The 24,408-nt window shown below is 34.9% G+C and overlaps 1 protein-coding gene across 2 annotated transcripts in view; it reads left to right on the top strand.

The window, feature by feature from the left end:
• Window positions 1-21,995, top strand: part of LOC117119745 (putative glutamate synthase [NADPH]) — a 33,637-nt gene extending 11,642 nt beyond the window's left edge. The window contains exons 7-38 of one of the 2 annotated variants that reach the window (XM_033264604.1): window positions 1,456-1,592; window positions 1,797-2,001; window positions 3,100-3,211; window positions 3,985-4,139; window positions 4,330-4,452; window positions 4,915-5,072; window positions 5,706-5,856; window positions 6,410-6,544; window positions 6,962-7,122; window positions 7,337-7,643; window positions 7,750-7,860; window positions 8,002-8,199; window positions 8,293-8,465; window positions 8,991-9,192; window positions 9,523-9,723; window positions 10,138-10,318; window positions 10,725-10,858; window positions 11,000-11,284; window positions 11,631-11,755; window positions 12,653-12,791; window positions 13,233-13,418; window positions 13,597-13,712; window positions 13,863-14,040; window positions 14,202-14,425; window positions 14,894-15,016; window positions 15,463-15,640; window positions 15,878-16,153; window positions 17,116-17,275; window positions 17,513-17,676; window positions 18,530-18,697; window positions 19,420-19,690; window positions 20,241-21,995. In XM_033264604.1, coding sequence (XP_033120495.1) covers window positions 1,456-1,592; window positions 1,797-2,001; window positions 3,100-3,211; window positions 3,985-4,139; window positions 4,330-4,452; window positions 4,915-5,072; window positions 5,706-5,856; window positions 6,410-6,544; window positions 6,962-7,122; window positions 7,337-7,643; window positions 7,750-7,860; window positions 8,002-8,199; window positions 8,293-8,465; window positions 8,991-9,192; window positions 9,523-9,723; window positions 10,138-10,318; window positions 10,725-10,858; window positions 11,000-11,284; window positions 11,631-11,755; window positions 12,653-12,791; window positions 13,233-13,418; window positions 13,597-13,712; window positions 13,863-14,040; window positions 14,202-14,425; window positions 14,894-15,016; window positions 15,463-15,640; window positions 15,878-16,153; window positions 17,116-17,275; window positions 17,513-17,676; window positions 18,530-18,697; window positions 19,420-19,690; window positions 20,241-20,431 — 5,628 coding nt within the window. In that variant the 3' untranslated portion in view covers window positions 20,432-21,995. The remainder of the gene's footprint in view (window positions 1-1,455; window positions 1,593-1,796; window positions 2,002-3,099; window positions 3,212-3,984; window positions 4,140-4,329; window positions 4,453-4,914; window positions 5,073-5,705; window positions 5,857-6,409; window positions 6,545-6,961; window positions 7,123-7,336; window positions 7,644-7,749; window positions 7,861-8,001; window positions 8,200-8,292; window positions 8,466-8,990; window positions 9,193-9,522; window positions 9,724-10,137; window positions 10,319-10,724; window positions 10,859-10,999; window positions 11,285-11,630; window positions 11,756-12,652; window positions 12,792-13,232; window positions 13,419-13,596; window positions 13,713-13,862; window positions 14,041-14,201; window positions 14,426-14,893; window positions 15,017-15,462; window positions 15,641-15,877; window positions 16,154-17,115; window positions 17,276-17,512; window positions 17,677-18,529; window positions 18,698-19,419; window positions 19,691-20,240) is intronic. The other variant, XM_033264603.1, reaches the window with a different exon arrangement.
• The last annotated feature ends 2,413 nt before the right edge of the window (window positions 21,996-24,408 follow it).

The raw sequence follows: 24,408 nt of genomic DNA, 5'->3' as shown, positions 1-24,408 counted from the left end.
TATAAGAGACAGTATATATACGGTATATATTATTTCAGGTATATTTATTCAATCAATAAAATCAGAGGGCAGCACAAGCTGAAATCTCTGAATACTTAACAAAATTCAGTGAAACAGTAAAATAGTTATAAAATCTGACATCAGAATAAACATACATAAGATACATGAACATTTAATCAATGAAAACAATTTTACCTCACAATATCATATTAACTTTATCGCAAGTTGAAAGATTGGAGGAATGAAATATTAATTAACCTCCTGTCTAAATCCAATATACTTAAGAGCTGATTGTGCCGCATAAGCAATTTCAATATCTTTGATTATTAATTAACCATAATACTATCCTCTGACGTCAGTGCGATTCGGTTTTTAATTCTGCCTTATGACGAACATTCCAAAGTAGTAGTGGATGTGTCAGTTTGCGAACTGTGACCAGCATTTCATTACTTGATGCTATAATTAGAAATTTCCTTCGAAGATTGTGTCCTTAAATGGCATGCTTATGATCATTGGGGTTGGAATTCCATCATCCATTCTAAACCAGTGATATTCTTAGTAATAAAAGACCAATTCAATATCTAGATTGGTTGTTATTGATTCTGAGTAAACAGGTATTTGTTGATGAACATCCTGCTAATTAGAGCTCCGATTAATTCCTTGACGTTATCACGAGGCAAAATGAAATGCGCAAGGAGACTAAAATTATTGATTTTGAAGAAAGTGATGCAAATTGAAAATTAATAGCATTCCAATATGACGTCAACATGTATTCAGTTTCGCAAAGCTTAACATTTCTATAACTAAACTTAGCACAGATTTGTCATCTTTGAATATGTTGTTCTATTTAAAGTCATTTGCTTTTATTGCTGGTATTTTTTGAATTTGTTCTCTTGACCCGCCCATGGTGGCACATCATTTTGATTGAATAGGCATTCCCTTTTGAAATAAAGTTAATTATTATTTATTTAATCAATAGCATGAAATTTTTTAGGTTTAATAATTATTAATCTGATCGATTATAATATTATGATAATTGATATTATTATTCAGAGTAGTTTAATGCATTAGGAATATTTATTTAATTCAATTGAATATCAAATAAATTTGAAAATTGAGGTATTTCAGCTTTAGGTAATGCTGATTGGTTGGTTGAATTGGGAACCTTTCCCAAATTGAAACGGGGACTGCTCCCTTTACGCAGAGTACAATGATTGCACTGAAATCACTGTAGCGACAGTATTAGCGATTTTAATGAAACAAGTCTTAAAATGAAATACTTATTATTCCCAACTACCACTACTTGTTTTAATCCACCATTGCAATACTCAATATATGAAATATATTTTCAATTTTAGATGTAATTTTTGAAATTGGTGTGGAAATTAAAAAGGATTTCTTAGTATCAAGGTTATTATTACATTTTAGATAACATTTGAATTATTGCTTCTCTAGGGCCAACTGACCACATCTCAGCTATTTAAATACTTTAAAGATTTGTCCAACAAAGATTTTGTGACACATTTTGCCCTCGTCCACAACCGCTACTCGACTAATACTTTCCCAAGTTGGAGCCGAGCTCACCCACACAGGTAGGACCTGTTATACGAAATTGATGAGAAATGTTTAATTCATTCCTGATATATAGTTCATTGTTTCTCAACAGAATCCGTAGGAAAATATCCCTAGGAAACATACATTTTCAGCAGAAAATCAAAACTCAACTCAACCTTTCTTCTCCTTCCATCTATATAGCTGTCATGTATATCAATTGATAATTAACTATGATTTTTCAGATATCTAGCCCACAATGGTGAGATCAACACCCTACGAGGTAATGTGAACCTCATGAAGGCCCGAGAGGGCGTAATGAGCAGTTCCCTGTTTGGCGATGATCTAAAAGCGCTGTACCCTGTGGTTGAGGATGGCTTGCCGGATTCTGGCCAGTTTGACAACGTACTGGAGTTTCTCATTATGGCTGGGTGCCGAACACTTCCTGAGGTCTCTAAATATTTTCATTTTATTTTTATTAATCATACATATACAAAGTGTATTGGAAAGGAGTGGGCTGCAATCAATTTCGATATTATTTTTTTAAAATTTGGACAACACAAAATCATGACATTTTGTTGGTTATTATGAAGTATTAATAAACTTTTTCATCATTATGTATTTATGTTTGTATGTATGGAAAGTGTGCCTATTATTAAACTGCCATTTGTTTTTCATTTATGAAATTGCTGATAATAATAATTTTGTTAATATCAACATTGAATTTCATTTCTTTGTTTTTTGTAGTTTCAATTATAAGCCTAATGTGTATTTTTTAATTATTTTATCTATTTGCATATTGTAATTTGATGTTTGTTTAGTGTTATATTTTCTAATTGTTTATGCCAGATTCAATGAACGTTTCTGTTTATGTATTTTATTTTCTAATTGTTTATGCCAGATTCAATGAACGTTTCTGTTTATGTATTTTTATATGTGAATAGACCAATAAAGAGTGTATTATCTTATCTTAATTGGAAAAAATAGATACAAATGTTGAAAGGTTTCTGAACTGATGAAAATAAATTCCAAACATCCTAAAAATAAGGTTATTAGATTTGTACTAGGACTAGGTCCACTCACATTGGTTACATTGAATATATAAAAACTAAATTGGCTACCTGTTTCTACTAGAGTTTGCAGCTTAAGAACCAACTTTATAACTATGATACTAAATTTCCTACTTCTAGAATGTACACATAGTACCACTATTGATGAATGGAATAAATTGCCTTATCATGTTGAAAACGCACATTGCATATATACATCCAATAAACTCTTAACTTAATAATATGGTTTAATTTGATGACGTTTTGTAGAAAATTGCATTTGCGTATTATTTAAGTGTATTAATTATATTGTTTCCATTTTTATAGTTTTATTATTAATCTGTTTTTTCAGTATTCTTATTTGGGGACCACAGTGGAAATAAGTTGCTTTTTAAAGTTTTCTGTGTTTTTATCCATTAATGTTTTTGCTTGATAACTTTCAAAATGAATACAATTTTTTTTTAATGTGTTTATGTATTTTTTTTATATATATTTTTAGGCTGTAATGACCATGGTACCTGAAGCCTGGCAGCAAGATGAATTGATGCCTAAGCATAAAAAGGATTTCTATCGTTGGGCTTCGTTCTCTATGGAACCCTGGGATGGCCCAGGTGAATAAACCTTAATAAAGTATTATCAAAATACATGCAGTTTTATTATTATCATGTCAATTTAGATTATAGATTCAAAATTTTCCACAGCCTATTGTAAGTTTTGCTAAGCTCAAGAAGTTACCAGAGTTTGGTGGTTGCGCACCACCTTGTCCTAAAGGATATATCCTCCTTTCAGTTAGTGGGCGAACTTACCTCAAGTGTTAGGATCAGAAAACCGTTAATGAGGTTGTTGATTATAATGGTGATGATGATGGCAATGACGATGATGATGATGGCAACGACGGTGATAGTGATGTACATGTATAATGGTATTTGATGTAGTGCATTTTCCAGAGGATACAAAGCACTGTGGACTATAATTCATTTCAGTGATTTTCTTCTCCCTTAAGGGTCTCTTCATGTCAAAGCTACCCGGTAAAACAGTACCAGCTACTTTCATATGTCCACAACAGCGGATTTATGGACCAGTTCACTGGGGTAACCCCCCTACTCGTCTTGAAAGATGTACTGGGTTCTTTTAAGATCACACAAGCCAAATTGTGTACACTGAGCCTACGGTTTATAGTCCTTATACGAGAAGACTTGTTCCATCACCAAAAAACATAGGCGAGCGTGCCGCCTATGGCTGTATGGCTGTATTATGGCTGTAAGTTGCTGCGCCCTGCACTAACCGCTCGACCATCCGACTTGCCATGTATAGTGATATAAAGTCTGGTTAATTGCAAATTACCTTTCCCACATAATTTTGAGAGTGATGCATCATTTTTCAGCGTTGTTCACCTTCTCTGACGGACGTTATGTGGGTGCCATCTTGGATCGTAATGGCCTACGTCCATCCCGTTATTACCTTACCAAGTCTGGTGTTATGTATATGAGTAGTGAGATTGGTGTCATTGATATTCCAAGTGAAGAGGTTTCCCAAAAGGTAATAAAGTTTATTTGCTTCATTTTCTTTATTCCTCTCTGCTTCATATATTGTATTTCCTTTGTTTTATACATTATATTTCCTTTGTTTTGTTGTTAAATGTTACCATGCATTTGGGTTTTTTAAAAATAAAACAATCAAACACAGTTTGAATCTTATCAAGTTATAATCATATTTTTTCCCTGTTTAGGGTCGATTAAAACCTGGTCGTATGCTATTAGTTGATACGTGCTTGGCAGAATTTACTCAAGATGAAGAGCTTAAGAAGACCATATCTGAATCAAGACCAGTTGGGTCATGGCTGCAAAAAGAGGTTAGTTTTTTAAGTGGTGCTGTAGCCAAGTGGTCACTGCATGCTCACCTCATTTATCCAGGGTCTTTGTTTCAAATCCTGCAAAGCTAAATTTTTTTTGTAACAAGTAAAAGCTAACAGATCAAAAATAAAATTGATTGATTAATTTATAGTCATTAGATGTGGGTGGCAGGTTTACTAAACATAGTATAAAGAAGGCTTGCTTAAGACTTAAAGCATCACTTCCATCCTGTAAAGAGATGAGTCACTCACCGTTATATAAAAACAAAAAATATAGGAAATATACACTATATTTTTTTTGTATTCCCTGAGTGATATATTTTTGTTTATAAAGCATCCCTGGGCTTATACTCAGGTGAAGACTAGAATCTGAAATTTATCCTAAATTTCATTACAGCAATTTCTTTGTACTCTTTAAAATAATAAGGAATATGATAATAATATTTACTTTATATTCTGCAGGTGATCACTATGGAGGACCTATATAAAGTCAATAGCGTTAAGTTTGAGAAAAATTCAAGTCTGTTGACGGGATCTGTTACCACCGACCTGCGTCTTCCTCTGTTTGGTTACACTGTCGAGCAGATTCACATGCTAGTGGTCCCAATGTTTACAAACAAGTATGTGAAACAAGTACTGTAGTAGTGCAACAGTTTTTATAATTCACTACCATTTTGTTTTACTAGCAACAAGGAATTACAATAGATGCATTCTTTCCGATATATTATCATCATTTTCATCATTATTAGCAACATTAACATTATCATCCTCATCATCATTAATATTACCATCTCATCTTCAACATCATCATCATGGTTGTCATTATCAACATCACCACCGTTATTATCATCATCATCACCATCATCATTATCATCAGCATCTCATCTTCAACATCATCATTGTGGTCGTCATCATTACAGTCACCATTATCACAATCGCCACCGTTATTATCATCTTCATCCCCATCATCATCATCATTAACATCGCCATCATCATCCTCATAAACATCATCACTATTATGTAATATTTCATTGTATTGTTAGTAATGTAATATCATTATTAATAGTTGATATGAAAATATATGAACGATAAACATTCTCATTGGATTGAAATTTAGATATTGTTGGAATTAAAATAATAAAAGAAAAATATGTATAAATAAAATTATAAAAATAAATTAAGATTTAAAAAAATAAAAAATAATAAGGATAATGATTAATGATGATAAATATTATATTTTTATATACTTTCAGAAAAGAACCGCTAGGCTCAATGGGGAATGATGCTCCCCTTGCTTGTCTGTCTCAACGCAACCCTCTGGTGTTTGAATATTTCAAGCAACTCTTTGCCCAGGTCACCAATCCACCCATCGATCCAATTAGAGAGTCTATTGTCATGTCACTGGTAAGTTGTTAAAAACACAAAAAGTACTCAATATTCTTAATTACACAATGTATTCTCAAAAATCCCAAGAAATTCTGTCTACTATTAGCTTACTGTAATTTCCTGGAAGACAGTTTCACAGGAGTCAACGACTGTGGTGCCTTTGGGTGGGCATCTATTTTATTTGAGGGGTATCAATACAAACAATGGCAATAGTTGGTTAATCCAGGTTTCTTAAGCTGGGCCTACACTGCTTTGGCAGATGGTTGGCCAAATTTATCCCCACTCATGCAAGCACTAGATGAGACAGTGCTGTCCGCTGATTGTCGATGGCACTCTAACCAGATCATCAGTGAACATGATTTATCGTGCATGCCTTGTTGCGTTGATGTCTTCCTGGAATCCTGTCGGCTTACGATCGTTGATGTAGTCTGTGCCCATAAACTACCAACATTACTGCTGATTTGTGTAACCCTAGGAGAAAAACATAGTATAGACCAGGAATAATGTATACTCTGTGGAGAAAGCCATCGCATGGCAATTTCTCATAAAGTTCCTTTTTTCTCCAACTTAGGCTTGTGCAATTGGACCAGAGGCTAACATCCTAGAGCCTTGTTCCCTGCAATGTAGAAGGCTGTACCTTGAAATGCCAATAATCTCTCTCCAAGACCTCCACGTCCTCAAATCAACGACACATAAAGGATGGAAGGTATATAGATGTTAACATTCTTTTACTTTAATATTAATGTGATGTGGTATTGTGTTTACCATATAATCTATTGTTACTAACATGTCAAATAATAGAATTGTAACTTTAAAAACTTTAAAAGCCATAAAAATAGAAAGTGAAAGTTGATGAAAGTGAGGTGGATTAGTTCTTACTGATGGAAAATAGGATTACACAATTTGATAAAGTATTATGTTGAAATATTGTTGCATTGAAGATTGAAAACTGTAAATGTTTCTACATCAGCAGTACAATGACTTCTCATTGACATTGTTAACACCAGGATCTGTAATTTATTTTCCTTAATGTTAAATTTTCTTTAGACTTGTAACAAAAGTTTTTTTCCTCCCTAGTTTTAAAGGTGCTCCACTTATATATGATTTTTTTTATGTACTTTAGACCAAGACTATTGACATAACATATCCTGTGGCTGATGGCTGTGATGGATTAGTGCCAGCCCTTGATCGAATCTGTAACAATGCTTCAGAGGCCGTAGATGATGGGTACCCCTTGCTGGTGTTGTCTGATAGAAAAGCTGGTAGAGACAGAGTTCATGTCAGGTAATGTAGGGAGCTTGGTAAGCACTTGCCATCTGAAGGCTTATTCTTCCAAGAACTAACTATTTATTGACCATCAGAGGTGGTTTGAGGTGGTTAGAACAACGGTTGTTATATTGGCAGGAAATCCGGGGTTCAAATTCTTTGCTGTTTATTCTACTTGTACCCAAGTTATTCTTTCAAAAATACATCTAACAAAACTAAATTTTTTTTTTAGTTCTATGTTGGCTCTAGGGGCTGTACATCATCACCTAATCAAGACCAGACAACGTATGAAAGTTGGTATTATCATTGAATCAGGTGAAACACGTGAAATCCATCATATGTGTTTGCTGTTAGGTTACGGGGCAGATGCCATATGTCCATACCTGCTCTACGAGGGTGTCATGATGCTGAGAAACGAGGGTCTACTCAATCCTGCTCCCGCAGATGAGCAAATCTACAAACAGCTTTCTGCCGCTACTGTTTACGGAATCCGAAAAGTGATGGCAAAGATGGGTATTTCAACACTTCAGAGTTACAAGGTACTTACTCTATTGCACTATTGCATATTATGAAAATGAGTCTCATTGTAGGTGGAGCTGTATCTAGATTGTTACCAAAATATGCAACTGCTTTTCTTCTTTCCAGGGAGCCCAAATCTTTGAGGCAGTCGGTCTTGGTCAGGATGTCATCGACAAGTGTTTTACTGGATCTGCTTCAAGAATTGGAGGTGTAACATTTGATATTTTAGCTGAAGAGGTATAAAATGTATTGATTAATTGATTTGTTTTGTAGTAATTTTTATCAACTGCACAGAAAATTTGACCACATAAGTCATCTTATTATGCTAAGCTAAGAATTATTTGTTCTTATTTTATGAAATGTTATTTTAATTTTCAGACACTCCAGAGGCATGCAATAGCCTACTCCGATAGGGAATGTGATGGCGGTACTACCCTTGACCCTGGAATCTACCATTGGCGCCAAGGTGGTGAGAAGCATATAAATGATCCTGTTAGTATTGCTAATCTTCAGGATGCTGTAAGAAATAAAAACCAAACAGCTTACGACAAGTTTGTAGAATCTCAGCAGGAATCAGTAAGTGGCATGCTAAATAATTGCATTGACCTTTGACATTAGACGAGCACTTGCAACTATAAAGTGGCTTATTTAATATAACTATCATTACAGATTAAAGCATGTACACTGCGAGGCCAGCTAGACATTGTAGAAGCAGACGAACCGTTGGATATTTCATTAGTAGAAGAAGCATCGAGTATTGTGAAGAGATTTGCTACAGGAGCCATGAGTTTTGGAAGTCTGTCGCTGGAAACTCACCAAGCACTAGCTGTTGCTATGAATAGGTTAGTCAATTTTGTGAATACTAATATGAATGATCTGATATTTATGCCAGTTTTCTTTTTCAGGATTTACCTCGCAGAAATAATGGAATTATCTAACACAGGTGGTGCATATAACAAATAGGCAATTTTTTTATCTTTCACTATGCGAGATTGTGTCGATAGCATAGTTTCCCACCAATGAGTGTTTTTAATTAATATGTTTATTTAATCTGCGATTATTATTACAAAAATCATTCAATTTAATAATATTAATGAGAAACATTGTTATTGAATATAGAAATAATAAGTCAATTATTAAACAGATGTGATGCTTTGGATTTTTGGTTCCTATTAACAATAGGAACCTTTCCCTTCGACTTGGTGTCATATGATACCCTCATGGTGATGCGCCTGTGTGTGTTATGTTACTCATCAAAAGTTTGTGCAGACATGACTTTCCTGTACAGCATAGTGAAAACTTGGCTATTATGATAATATTATGAATATCTTCATTTTTCATCAAATTATTTTAATCTAAAATTTTAGAATTGGTGGGAAGAGTAATACCGGAGAAGGAGGAGAGACTGAGAACCGGTACAAGGATAAGGAAATCAGATCAGCAATTAAGCAGATAGCATCGGGGCGGTTTGGGGTGACCAGTGCTTACCTTGCAAACTCGGATGACCTCCAGATTAAGATGGCGCAGGGGGCTAAGCCCGGCGAAGGCGGTGAGCTACCTTCTTATAAGGTACAGTATCCAGTTTGATAATTTTTATGTACACTTTATTTCAACTCTAAATACCAAAATAAATTCAATCAAAAAGCTTCTTTGCTGAATAACTATATACATAGGACAGCTTTCATTTGGAATTACTATTCATGTACATTATGCATACAGTTCATACACACATACAAGGCATACATACGTACCAAGGTATTTGAATATAACACCAATTATTTTATTGTTTTACATTCAAAAATGGACAGCATTCTACAGATGCAAAAAGTTGCCTTGAAACAAGCTTTTCCACACATAAAGACCCTCTTCATGTCATATTCTGTGTTCTTTATTTTACAGGTGACTGAAGATATTGCCAAAACTCGTCACTCAGTCCCTGGGGTAGGACTAATCTCACCCCCTCCCCACCATGACATCTACTCCATTGAGGACCTGGCTCAGGTGATCTATGATCTCAAATGTTCAAACCCTGATGCCAGGATCAGTGTTAAGCTTGTGTCTGAAGTTGGTGTTGGAATCGTCGCTGCTGGTGTTGCCAAGGTTTGTCTTAAATTTGTTGTGGAATACATATTTTTTTTAATTCATATATTTACATTGTACATAAATTACTGGCAGGCATACACATGTGATCTTTAACAATACACATACTTTGTTGTTTAATGTGGTCAGCATTTTGCATTTATGCATGGCATTACTCTCTCATGTTCAAGCTAAATGAGTTCATGTACACCCATCTGTAGGACTACATATTATCTGAAGACATCAGGATTCCTCTATTGTATCTAATTAGACTACTCCCTTAACTGTCCTTGTATGTAGCAGAACTGTTCATTTTATACAAAATGTGGAGATGGGGGTAGAATCATGAATTACAACTGTATCTTTAAAATTTGTTTTTAAATTCATAAAATTTTGATTCACAATTATTTTCTGACTTTATGCCTTTTATTCTAGGGTAAGGCCGAGCATATCACAATCTCTGGTCATGATGGAGGCACTGGGGCAAGCACATGGACTGGGATTAAGCATGCTGGCTTACCGTGGGAGCTAGGTCTAGCTGAAACCCACCAGACACTTGTATTGAATAACCTTCGCTCCAGGGTGGTCGTACAGACTGATGGTCAGCTAAGAACAGGCAAGTTAGGCCAAGGATGTAGGAGCTATTTGATATATGCTAAGTGCTGTCAGCATATCAATCAAATGTTCCATTTTCAGTGAAATTTAGTTTGTCACTTAAGGTTATTTGATATTAGGATGATTGCCTTCTAATACCAGGGTCTGGGACAACAATTACAAAGGAATACATCATTATATGAATTCAAAATTTCAGTAACATATGCTAAAATACATAAAAAATGTACAATTGTGTACAATTTCATGAAGACATTTAACTGACATAGTAATAATTAATGTGAAGAATTTATATACTTTTCTTCATATATTTGAATAATTTTCTTAATAGAATTTGTTGTCAATAATTACTCAAACTGATCTTATGCCTCACAATAATTTAAATCCTGACAAACTTTGCCTTTTTCCAGGTCGTGATGTCGTAATTGGCGCTCTTCTTGGTGCCGACGAGTTTGCATTTTCCACCGCTCCTCTCATTGCTCTTGGTTGTACAATGATGCGGAAATGTCATCTAAACACATGCCCTGTTGGCGTAGCAACGCAGGTATGTTTTATCCAGTAGCATCTAATAAGGTTGAAATCATTTTAAAAAGTGAAAGCATTAAACAATTATAAAGTATATTTTATTATGTTGCGCAAGATAGCAAAATTTATTAACCAATGCGATCATTGTATTTTCTTGTAGGATCCTGAGTTGCGAAAGAAGTTTAAAGGAGCCCCAGAACACGTCATCAACTATCTGTTTATGGTTGCTGAGGACATTCGGCAATATATGGCTAAGATGGGCTTCCATTCGTTCCAAGATATGATTGGTCGAACAGACATGCTGAGGGTTTCTGCTGATCCAATCAACTCGAAGGCTAAACTTTTGAATTTTGATGCCATTCTGAAAAATGCTAATGACATGCGCCCAGGAGTGTCTATTCTTGGTGGGTGTGTTGCGCAGGAGTTCAAATTGAAAGAAAGATTGGTAAGTTCCTACAGTGAATGGATGGTGTTTCAGCTGGTACACTGGTAACAACTACAATATACTACTATCAGTTCTAAAGCAGCAGCATAAAATATCTGTTGGGAACTATCTGCTAGCTGTATTGTGTTAAATTTAATTATCTTAGGTAAGGTAGTGCATGAATCTGATGTTTGTAGAGCACTTTCAATCTTTAAAAATAAAAAAAAAAACCAAAATCCATTATGCAATATGTATTGTGAGTTAATTATTATGTACTCCAACCATCATCATTATATGAACGATGACATACACATATGTACCCAGGATTTCTCCCATAATGCAATTTTGTTTTACTTTGTTACTTTAGGATAATGAGGTAATCAAAGCAGCCCAAGATGTGCTAGATGGCAAGGCAAATCATCTGGAGATGTCGTTATCTATCACCAACCAAGACAGGACCTTTGCAACAACCCTAAGCTATTTTATCTCCAAGTATGTTAAACCTGTATCTCTATAGTATAACCTTAGAGGTGTTGGTGGGTAAACATCATTATGTTTCTCATTAAATAACAATGTTATATAGCGCATATTGCACATTGCCCCTATGTGTTTTACACAGAAATTATATAATAATAATAGTAATATAAAGCTAAACTAATAGTCTTCCTGTTATAGACCTAATAATGTATTCATGAGCCACTATCATGCATGTTGAAAATGTAAACATTCTGACCCTTTCCACATGGAAGTGCCTGTAACACAATGCATAGCTATATACTATGGAAATATAAAAGGCAGCTTAGCTTGGTTGGCCAAACTGGTGGTAGCCACTGTGTGTCTGCTGAACTAAGAACAAGATGATGGGCTCCTGACTCAATGGACATTTCCGTTAAGCCCCGCCCCTTGGGCTCCGGACTCAATGGACATTTGCACTAAGTCCCGCCCCTTGGATATTATTGCTAAGGTCCTACAAAACTACTGTGTAAAAACATATGGAAACATGTGCATCTGTGGGACAACACATGTGTTTGTGTTACACGCCCATATTCCTGGCACTGTTCTGATTGGTCAGTTGTTTAGTTTGATTGACACTCCAGAAAAGTTCATTCATCTTTGCTGCCTATGTGTTAGCTGCAAGTTTTCCTAGTGCATGGTTTTTTTTTTTGTGAGAGATGTTTATTTTTTAGCCATTGGTCACATATGCATAAAGACTCATGTGCATTTCATGGAAGCCTGTAAACTTATCAGAAAGAAGGGGAAGGGATTAATTTCCCCTGTATGCTCAACAAGAGGTTTATGCATGTTAAAGGAAGATTGTTGATAATATCCCCTGAAAATAAGAGCTGGTAATATTTTTTTGTATCATAATTGTTTGATTTTGATTACCAGGAAGTATGGTGAAAAGGGTTTACCTGATAATTCCATTGACTTGAAGTTGAAGGGTCAAGCAGGTCAGAGCTTTTGCGCATTTCTTGCAGCGGGTGTCAATGTTGAGTTGGAAGGAGATGCGAATGACTATGTTGGAAAAGTAAGTCAGGGTTGATCTTTTCACCTTGCATGTGTAATTGATAATCATTACGAATAATATTTTCAGATATGGTAATGTTAATGAACTTTGTATAGTGCTTTCCATTAAAAATCATCTCAAAGCAAACTAAATGTTATAATTTTAAAACTGTGCAACATTGTGCAATCCAACATTCTATGGCAGTCATTATTCTCATTCCAAAATTATATTAATTTATAACTACAGTATTTTAATATAGACTTTCTGAGTGGTTCCCCCCCCCCCCCCTTAATGTTTTTATGTAACTCTACAGAAAACAGTATAAAATTACTTAAATTGCCAGCAATATAAAGAAAGAAAAAATTAATGATATGGAAAGGGTGTATACTGACTGCAAAGCTATCAATGATTTTAAAATGTCACATATACTTTTAGATAAAATATCTCGCATTATATTTTCAGGGTTTGTCTGGTGGCCACATAACTATCTACCCGCCAAAAGACATGAGCCCAGATTTCAAGTCGGAAGACAACATCCTCGTAGGAAATGTTTGTTTGTATGGAGCCACAAGTGGCACAGCTTATTTCCGTGGAGTCGCAGCTGAACGATTTTGTGTCAGAAACTCAGGAGCTACAGCTATTTGTGAGGTAATGATCACTACAGTCTCTAGGATCCAAGCCAAAAATATTTAGTTGCTCAGCTAGGATGAAAGGAGTTTCCATTGATTGAAATTCAATAATTATATAACAACTTTATAATCAAGAATAATAAACCAGTTGATTTTTACTATAATTATAGTGAAATTTGTTTGGTTGTTTTTGACAGGGAGTAGGTGACCATGGTTGTGAGTATATGACAGGTGGTAGGGCCATAATCCTTGGCCAAACTGGTAGGAACTTTGCTGCTGGGATGTCTGGTGGGATAGCATATGTATATGACAAGTAAGTCCCTAATAATATCAGTTGAATTATGTTGTTATTTGTCAAATACATTCTCAGCAACAGCAACCACAATCAGTAGTAACAATAATAATTAATTACAATACATAATATATTTGTTTTCATTTTTTTTTTTCTTTGTTTTTTTTTTAGAGTTGAATCTTTCCACAACATGTGCAATAAGGATTCAGTAGCACTTGAGCCAATTGTTAAGAGCGTTGATATTTCATTCCTCCACAAACAATTAAAGGCGTTTGCTGAACAGACAGGAAGCAAAGTTGCTAGTGAAATACTAAACAATTGGGAAAATGCTCTAAAGTCATTTGTGAAGGTTAGTAATAACAAGATATTTGTCAAAGCTGATATGTTTCTAATTAAAGTTGTAATTATAATTATTGTTGATATTATTTTACAAAGGACCAGGATGTATTCGAAGTTATACAATAGTATGCCATGGCTCTAAGTAGAAACTTTTACATTCTTGATACGTAGGTGTTTCCTAACGAGTACAGACGAGCATTGAATGAACAGAAGCAGAAAGAACTGGAGCTTAACAAAATCAATAAGCTTTCCCATGATGTACCTAATGGTGTCGTTGCCCTCAATGAAGTCATTCCACATAGGAAAGAATATTCCAATGTTTTGGATATTGAAGAGGCAATACCAGATGCCGATAAAGAATCAAAGATAATCGAGGGACTTCTTGACAAAAAGAAGTAGGTTTGCTTTTAGTTTGAAATTTTAAAAAGTATTGAATATTATAGTAGGCCTACTTGTATGAGGCAGATATTTAAAGCAGTTAGCACAAGTGAACTTTGTCACTTAATTTGAAGCACTTTGCAATGGCGTATCTAGGGGTGAAGAGAGGTGCAGGCTCCACCAAAAAATATTCGCGCCCCCAGTTGCTAGTTGTCCCTACCAAAAATCTTGCTCAATTAGTTCACCTCAGGTCACCTCATTTTGCAAGCTAGGTTTCTCTTACCTAATCATCGAGCCCCACCACTTCACCATCATGCCCCCAAATCAGCCCCCCCACATTTCAAGACTCTTAGATACTCCATGGCACTTTAATATGTTTAGAAATGGAAAAGCATGAATTCCAATTATTGTTTTATGAAAGCTTATGAAAACAAATTAATATTGGACATTAAAGGTTTTTTTTTTTTTTTTGCTTAATTTTCCAGAGGGTTTGTGAAGTATAAGAGAACAAAGTTAAGTTACCGCAGTGCAGAGCAGAGACTTCGTGACTGGAATGAGATATACAGTCACAAGTCTGTAAAAAAAGGCATCAAAATGCAGGCTGCAAGGTGAGTATAAAAGTCTCAGGGGGTCCCAAGCATACTCGAAATCACGGAAGTGTCCTGGAAAATTGGGATGGCCTCCTGCACTCCTGCAACAACAAGAATCTCCCGGAAAATAACCAGTCTCTTGAAAATTCATAATATTTGCATATATTTACTACTTTGTTATCAATTGTTTCACAGAAGACAGTGCTGATGGGTATCACCATATGCAGGAAAATAAAATTGAATATGTTAAGAAAGCTCATTTAACCAGATCTCTTGGAAGGTATTCCTTCCGACTTGGGACCCCGGAAAACTAGACTTGTTGACATAATCAGCCTTGACATAGACTACCGTACCTTGATTATTCCTGCTCCATTTTAGTTTTTTTCTGATATCATCCCCCAATTTAGTCTTTCAAAGTGATATCTAAATTTACAGAAAAACGTTTGTATTTTTTGCCCAAACAGATGCATGGATTGTGGTGTCCCATTCTGCCAGTCACATACAGGCTGCCCTCTTGGTAATATCATCCCATCTTGGAATGAACTTGTCTTCAAAGGTCAATGGAAAGACGCCCTCAACAAGCTGTTGCTGACAAACAATTTTCCAGAATTCACTGGACGTGCATGTCCAGCGCCTTGTGAGGTAATTTGAACTATATATTTCAACATTTATTTTGTTGTTTTATAACAATTAAAGGATGACAGGTGTTGTATTGATATTTCAAGGTGTGATGGAAACATTTATACCATAATAATTACATTTATATAATAATGAAAGCCAATAGATTGTGGTAGATATCTCAAAAGAGACTTGAGTATAGAGTATTGAGTGTCCCGAATGAAATGATAGCCTAACTTTTTTCTAACTCATAATTTCTAGGGGGCTTGCGTGTTGTCCATTCATTCGCCAGCTGTGACCATCAAAAGCATTGAATGCTCTATCATCGACCATGCATTCGAGCAGGGATGGATGGTTCCGCAACCACCACTCTACCGTACCGGCAAAAAGGTGGCTGTTGTAGGTAGCGGACCTTCTGGTCTAGCAGCAGCGGCACAGCTCAACAAAGCAGGGCATCTTGTGACCGTCTATGAACGTAATGACCGTATCGGTGGTCTGTTGATGTATGGTATACCAACGATGAAGCTCAGCAAAAAGGTTAATGTTAAATATAATTTTTTTTCTCTTCCACATTACTGGGGTTAGTATGTAACAATGGAGGCAAATTCCTGTACAAAATGCCTACAGAGCCAGTGCATATCCCAGGAGTACAGGATTGACATAAGATGGGGAATGATGGGGTTGGGGTGTGATGGTAAATTAAGGGGCACTAGCTGAGTGAATGAGGTGATAAGAGATGAATTTTAGTGGAAGTTGGCACCTCGAGGACACCTCCCTCTTCTTACACCCCACCCTTAGATATTTTCAACTGACCAGAGCATGTATGACAAATATTACTAATGGCTTAAATTGTAATTCTACTTACAGTAAATTTCTAATAATAACCCATTACTCTATTAGTAACCCTTTCTCTAATAGTAACCCACCATAGAAGTTAATCTAAAATGATAATCAAACCCACTTATATAATAATAACCCATGTAGTCACCAAAACTATAAGAAAATACATCAACATTTTGCTGCTTTAACACAATTTATTCCTTACAATGGGCCGTCTGCATGTGATCATGGATGATCATTTCTTAAATTTACTCCTTGGTAATTTTCCTTAATGCAGTTTTTAATTCAAAATAAGGATATTTCAGTATACCTTTTGATAGTTCATTGACCAATATTATTGAATTCTATGAAGTTCTGATGCGAAAACCTGGGGGTGGGTTGGGGTTTACTATTTTCAAGTCCCTACATTAAGCTTAGTAATCGTAACCCACTGCTTTAATAGTAACCCATACTCTAATAGTAACTCGCCCTAAAAACAATCAAAGAATAGTAACCCAGGGTTATTATTAGAAATTTTACGGAATACTGTACTTTGTTTTTATATAATTTGTGAAAATTTTGAATACTGTAAAAGTAGAATAACTGAAGTATATGTATCTTTACATACTTTATTGTTATTGTTTCATGGATCTTTACATACTTTATTGTTATTGTTTCAGGTTGTACAGAGGAGGGTGGATTTAATGGCAGCAGAGGGGGTGGTGTTCAAGACCAACACAACCATTGGTGAAGACATCTCCAGCCTGAAGCTAATAGAAGAAAATGATGCAGTACTGCTCTGTATCGGCTCAACAAGACCAAGAGATTTGCCCATCAAAGGTTTATTTCAAATTTTAAAATATCATGAAAAGTGATAGAAAAGCTACAGTGGATTATTGGTTTAGACATTGCATCCTTTTCTAATTTAAATTACAATACTGAAATGAATATTATTTTGCAATTTAACAATATATACAATTTAATTAATACATTTTGTACAATTTACATACTGTATATACAAAATCCCATCATAGCAATTAGTATATTTGTGTACATTCTTGTTTTAATATTTTATAGGGCGCCACCTAGAGGGCATCCATACAGCCATGACTTTCCTTGAAAGCTGGCAGAAGAAACAGATGGGAAACAATATTGAATATGTGGACGCCAAGGACAAAGATGTTATTGTGATTGGAGGAGGAGATACTGGAGTGGACTGCATTGGAACATCTCTAAGATTGGTAGGTTATTCTGGATTACTGTTCAGATACAGTGAGTCGAGTGGCCAAGCGGTAAGGAAGGGGCGCCGCTAGCTACAGCCTTAACATCGTCGCTAGTTCCAGCCGCTCCTCGCCCATTGTTCGGTTGGTAGAACCAAGTCTTCTCGGATAAGGACTTAAAATGGAGGCTCAGTGTATACATCTGGCTCATGTGCACTTTAAAGAACCCATTGCATATTTCGGAAGAGTTGGGGGTTACGCCGATGTTATGGTTCATTTCAGCCCCTGTCGTTGTGGAATGATGTGAACATGTACCTACCAAGAAGCGCCTCTTTGCTGCTGCTATGTAATCACGGACCACGCCCATACACAATTCAGCACAATGACGCTGCAAGTTATGCGTTATTCTCCTACCTTTATCTTTTACCTTTTATACTTTTCCATCTGAGCTACGAGTTATGCACCCATCCATTGAGACATGATATTTCTCAAGGTATTGCGTAATATACATTGAAAATTCAGTAACCCACAAGATAGTAGCTTTGGTATGAAGAAACACCTCCACTAGTGCATATTACGCAATACTTTGAGACAGCATGCTTCTTAAATGGGGAAATCCAGATCTACTCTACCAATATCGCAATTGGTAGAGTACCGGAAATGTAATCATAAAGTCTTGGGGTTGATTCCCAATGGGAAGATACGTTTTCAAAACAAATTTATTAACATATTTAATTATCAAATATCACCAGTGGGGGTATTTTACCATACCAAAGCTACTATCCTGTGGTTTACAGTATACAGTATATGATTTATTTTGTTGCATTAAAAATACTATAACATAAATATTGCATTAAATTTGCTTTCTTTTCAGGATGCCAAATCCATTACTACCTTTGAGATTTTAGACCAGCCCCCATCGACGAGAGCGCCGAACAACCCATGGCCAACTTGGCCACGTGTTTTCAAAGTGGACTACGCTCACGAAGAAGTGAAAGTGAAACACAACAAAGATCCTCGTAATTTCAACATTCTAAGTGAAGTAAGATGATCAATTTCATAAACCATGAAAAAATATTCGCATAAATTTTAGTGTTATGCAAAAGGATAAAAAAAAAATGAGAAATAGAGACTATTTCTCGTAGGAGATTACCATTTTCTCGACGACTTCTTTGTTACTAGGATATTTCAGGCGCCTACTATTTTTCTTCGCAGACCTATCACAAAATCAAACATAAAAAATTCATCCGCGTTTATTTTTTGTGTGGAACACAAAAATTCAAATTTCAGTCTTATTTTACATTTTTATCATGTTTAGGAATGTCTATTTAGGAATGTCAATTCCGTATTATATTTATAAACCCTCATAACATATAAAAATCAGATTTTTCTTAAATTTTCCCAGGAATGGGTCTTTAAGGATGCTTGCCTTCAAATCCCTGGTGTCCAAATGGGAAATTTTAACTGTGTATAACACTGATAATAGGTCAGGTTATGTATTACCTGAACTGTAATTGGGAAGTCTTGAGGTTGATTCCCAAATGCAACATACGTTTTTTCCAGTGGGTTTCATTCCTGTCACGTAACAATAATTTTTCTTGAAACCAAAACAACTCCACTCCCTAAACCTCATACTAATTACTAAAAATCTATCAATTTGATAAAGAAGTTAATTAGTGATTAATAGTCATTAATTGATAAGAAATTGTTTTATTAATTCATAATCAAATGATTTTACTTAAATTTGTATTTTAATTTTCAAAGGAATTCCTTGATGATGGAAATGGTAACGTGAGTGGAATTAAAACAGTACGTGTAACATGGAAACGTGAACCCACCGGCCGATACACGATGGAAAAATGCGCAGGCTCAGAAAAGACTTTCAAAGCCGATGTTGTCCTGCTCGCAATGGGTTTCCTAGGACCGGAGAATCGGGTCATCAATGAGTTAGATCTGAACCAAGATATGAGGACAAACATAGAAACACCATCCGGCAAATACAGAACAAGTGTATCAAAGGTTTATGCAGCTGGAGGTAAGTGTCAGCCCCCTCCCTGTACTTTATTATCTTTAAATACAAAAAAAAAAAAAAAAATCTTCAGTTGGCAATATAGAAATAGTGATAATAAAACAATAACATGCTGACTAGCTGACTATATAAATCTATGAATTATCATAATTGGTTAAAAATATTAAGTCACATAAGACACGAGGTTTTAAGTACATATGCAAAGAATGGAACAGTATTATTTATGTGTCTGTCAGTTGGAGTGAAAAAATATTTTTACATTCTAAATTTCAATTGAAGGTTACATAAGACAGAGCAAGGAATTTAATGTTGCCTTAAATTTTTCAGTTTCATTAACATAAATAATATTTTTTTTAAATGCATTTTGCTAATATTTTCTAATTTTTCCCATTAAATTTTATCAACTGTACTTCAGTGCTGTACAGAGTTACTTTCTGTACTTCCTAAGTCTCATAAAGAGACACCATTAAGGTCACAAATATTTAGCTTATCTCAATAAATTACCATAAAGCAAAGTACTGTACCCAAAAATGAATCCTTATTTCTTTACTTGTAGATTGCCGTAGGGGGCAGTCTCTGATTGTTCATGCGATCAACGAAGGACGGCAAGCAGCGAGAGAAGTTGATATGGATTTGATGGGAGCAACATCTTTAGCGGGCCCTGGAGGGGTTGTTTATACCCCTACTAGTAAAGTTGTACGACCAACAGATAGACTCTACAAACCATTGTTAGAGGGTATAGCATGAGCTGCTGCACGGTTTCGTGTTATTAGTCACAAGAGGGCAGTGCCCCAGTTCTAAAAATAGAATCACCTTATGATGAATTACGTGTCATCGGTTGTATTTTAAATGTATAATGATTTGTACACAATGTTATGTAATATACAGTGTACTTATATTGAAAAACACCAAAATATTTCAAAATATGTCCAAAATTTTATGGTAAAATCACAATTATGTTATATAATTGTAGGAGTAGATTTATGATTTTTCCATGGATTTTAAGCACTTATCTACTGAAATAGAGAAAAAATTTTGAGTGCTCATAGTGAACTGTTCCCTGGTATAGAATAAAATGTAAAATGTATAAAAAATTTTATCAATGCATATGTGTCAGCAGAATATAACCAGTATGGTTATGTAGTAACAATAATATATTAAATCAATATTGCAGTGTTTTTTAACATTTTAAAATCATTTAAAAGTCACCCATAACAGGATTGAATACAGTAAATAATACATTATTATATCATATTCTATAATCAAAAACAAATGATAGTAATAATAATGTTCTCAATATAAGTTTTTGTAAACAAGATTTTTCTGGTAAGTAAAATGTGGAAATATAAAACATTTTAAACATATTGAAAGAGTGAATTACCGCCTGTCGTCCGAAGCCATGACGAGGTCGTCAGACCAAAAATCTTAATTTGCCCATCCAAACATTATTTTGATTGCCAATCCATAATATTGTGGTCTAAAAGCACAATTTCGGGCCATACTAAGCCATAAAAACTCTCCCCATGAACCCTAGAGTAATTTTTATTCCGGGACCCTGATCGAGTTTCGTCGGCCCCTTGGTTCTGACCAAGCTTTCTTATATGTCGGACCCCTTGTCGGCAAATTCCTGGAGCCACCACTGGTAGGGAGTCAAATATAAAGTAAATCAGGAGTCAAAAAAGCAACGATTGTGCATATCATCTTTGTTTCAGAAAAAAATATATATCTTTCATTGTGGACATGTCTGTATGTTCCATTAAGGACGTGTTTTTGTGTTCTAGTAATTGCATGCTGTTGTCTATACCAGGTCCTGTGGGAGTACAATAATCTACTGAACAGGATTCCCAGTATAACGAATAAATAATTGAATATGTTTAATAATATATGTCTTTCATTTAACTATTGAAGTCTATCAGTCAATATGAAACAAATTTTTTTTTTTTAAATGTTAAATCTACACACATATACTTTAAGATTGTTAATGTTAGCTAAGTTATATTTTTTGCTAGTGTTTCATAATTTTATAGTATTTTTCGGTGAGGAGGGTTGGGGAGGGGGGAAGTTCTCTTTTGGTGAGGAGGAGAGGGAAGGTTAGCTGTAGCACATTCTGTCGATAACGGTGGTTTGTTTCCCTTTTGCTGGCCCCTGGCATTGTCTAGACTTTTGCCAGTGATTTCATTTTTCGTAGCTGATCTTGCCGAAGTTAATTAAATAGAACACTTTTAAATATAACACATGCCGGTTTTATATTATACAGGTATTGTAAATGAATATTAATCCAAAATAAAATAAATTGTATGTACAAGATATATCCGGTCTACTCTGTATTTTCATTGTACAGTCACTCAGGGTCCCATATTAAGATTTTTTTCTTAGTAGTCAGCAGGGCAAGTTCATGTCATTTTGCACTTGCCCTTAACAAGTTTAACTTGCCCTAACATATTTTTTTTTTTCAAATCGTGACAGCTACACACAAGTACCAATAAGTTGGGATAAAAAATTATCCTTCAAATGCTCCTGTGATATTTACAACCAATAGATATCTTCGTTATTAATATTTCTTTATCGATATGATATTTACAATTGCCTTTTCCTTTTTAATATGGATGTCCTTTACGTAACTTAGGTGGTCTCGGACGATAGGACAACTGTAAATATCACCATGTGTCAAGATTCACGATATTGCGAGTAATATCATAATTTTGTTTATTAAGTACTTAAAGAACATTGAAAACAAGATATGTTGGCATGTGCGTGTGTTTATGTAGGCTTAACAAATAAATAAATAAATAACATTAACATTGCGCGAATAACATGTTATTATCATCATGTCAAGCATTTCAATGAAATGTTCTCGAACCTGCAACGTCTTGCAATCAAGTTGAGTGTCATACCGTGCATATACAATATTATAATTGTTGGCGTCAGATTAAAAAAGTTTAATCGTTATATACATCATATATATATATATAAACAAGAGATTTGGGTGGATCGATTGTAACAGTTTACTGTTGCAAAATCAATTTGATTACTATTGTTTATTCAGTTAAAACGGTATGAATTTTTCAGCCAACATTCTGCATTCAGTAGCCTACTTGACAAATTAATGTTGGACAACTGACCGATTTTGTTATTTTTATTTTAAATATTGTTTTCTAGTAAATCCAGAGTTCAAAATCCAAATTAAAAATAAAATTATTGAAAAAGAGCAGAAGTGAATGAAGGAACAAAAGAAAAGACGAAGCGAGTTGTCCAATACTATATTACACATACTGTAATGGAAACCACTCGTCTATTTCCTATTATACTTACCAATTTAATGCGTATGTTTAAAGTCAAAGGCGAGAAAAAAAATCGTCACAGACACATATCTCTAAAAAAGCAAATAAAGAATCTGTGAATTTTCAGTGTTTATCAGTTTTCTGATTAGTATTCTAATAGTAATTTTCTACGTAAAATTGAATTACCATGAAATGCTGGATCTGTAATTTTTTAAGGTGATAAGCTTATAGCCCACTGCCCTGGGGTCGATTCCTTTGAGACAGATTGTGTATTGCATTTTGTTCTGGGTTTTTCCAGAATAATTTACTGGCAGAACGTGGTAATTTTTATCTGGGCTCAATTTTACTCAATCCAGACCAGGGAACAGTTAATCCAGACCACAACGGATCAACGCCACTTTTTATTGATACTCAGGTGATTTATTATACTGTATTAAAAACGTGAAATACGATAATCAATTTATTTATTTAGCTTGACGACAAAACTTCTTTTTGATTATATTTTTGTTAGTTTTTAGTTATTCTTAACTGTATAATTCTTTATACAGTATTATTACCTAACTTTGGGAAATTCCATAGTTTAAAATTCTATAAGGTGCAGGTAAACAAACTTTCCAAACCCATGTGAAATGGGCAAACTAATAAACAAGCCCCAGGATTGGGTAGGCCCATGGAGGAATTAGTTTAGACTAAACTAATTCCTCCATGGTAGGCCTACCTATCGGATCTGCAAGTATTGCAAATGCAGTTAAAGTTCTAATTAATTGCTTGTATTAATGAGAGGACAGTATTGATTAAAACCCGCTTTTGATTAGCTCGTCTTCATTCACGTCGTAGGCCTAATACAGATATTATTAATTGTTTTTGTTTTTCAGAAGGCGCTTATTTAGATTATGTTAGTAGAAATGATCTTTTGTGAAATTGAAATATGTGCTACATAGGTATAAAGCCCTATTGATTATTTGCCTTGATTGGCTTAAACCTTTTGATAGAATTCTTTATTTAAAACGCACGATGAAAATATGTTCTTCCGATTGCGGGGGAGATTTGTTCAAACATGTCCCTATTTCAGTAGAAGTTCCAGAACTTTACAATAATAATACTCTTTAGAGTAGAATGGTAGAATCCGCCCCTCACGTCAACATCTGGTTGAAGCACTCTATATTGAAGATCGGGGAGAAAGCTCGTAAAAACCGAGAGAGCTGTTTTCCTGTGATTTAATCTCCGGTGCCGATACCGATATTTATTGCGATATTGTGTAATGCAATTGAAAAGGGCGTGTCCCGGGAATCTCCGGTATTAATTTAGGCATATTAGCTTGACCTCGTAGCTCAGTTGGTATGGGCAGTAATCGGGGGTATTTTATTCGAAACCTAATGGGGAACAACGTTTTTCTAATTTCTAAGAATCAACAAAGGACCGAGTTCGCATCCCGGTTGACTA

The sequence above is a fragment of the Anneissia japonica genome, unplaced genomic scaffold, assembly GCF_011630105.1.
Source record: "Anneissia japonica isolate Jap-2015-1 unplaced genomic scaffold, ASM1163010v1 scaffold11151_len745516_cov174, whole genome shotgun sequence".
Classification (NCBI taxonomy): domain Eukaryota; kingdom Metazoa; phylum Echinodermata; class Crinoidea; order Comatulida; family Comatulidae; genus Anneissia; species Anneissia japonica.
Note: the sequence above shows the minus strand (reverse complement) of the source record. Positions and strands in the feature narration are given on the sequence as shown.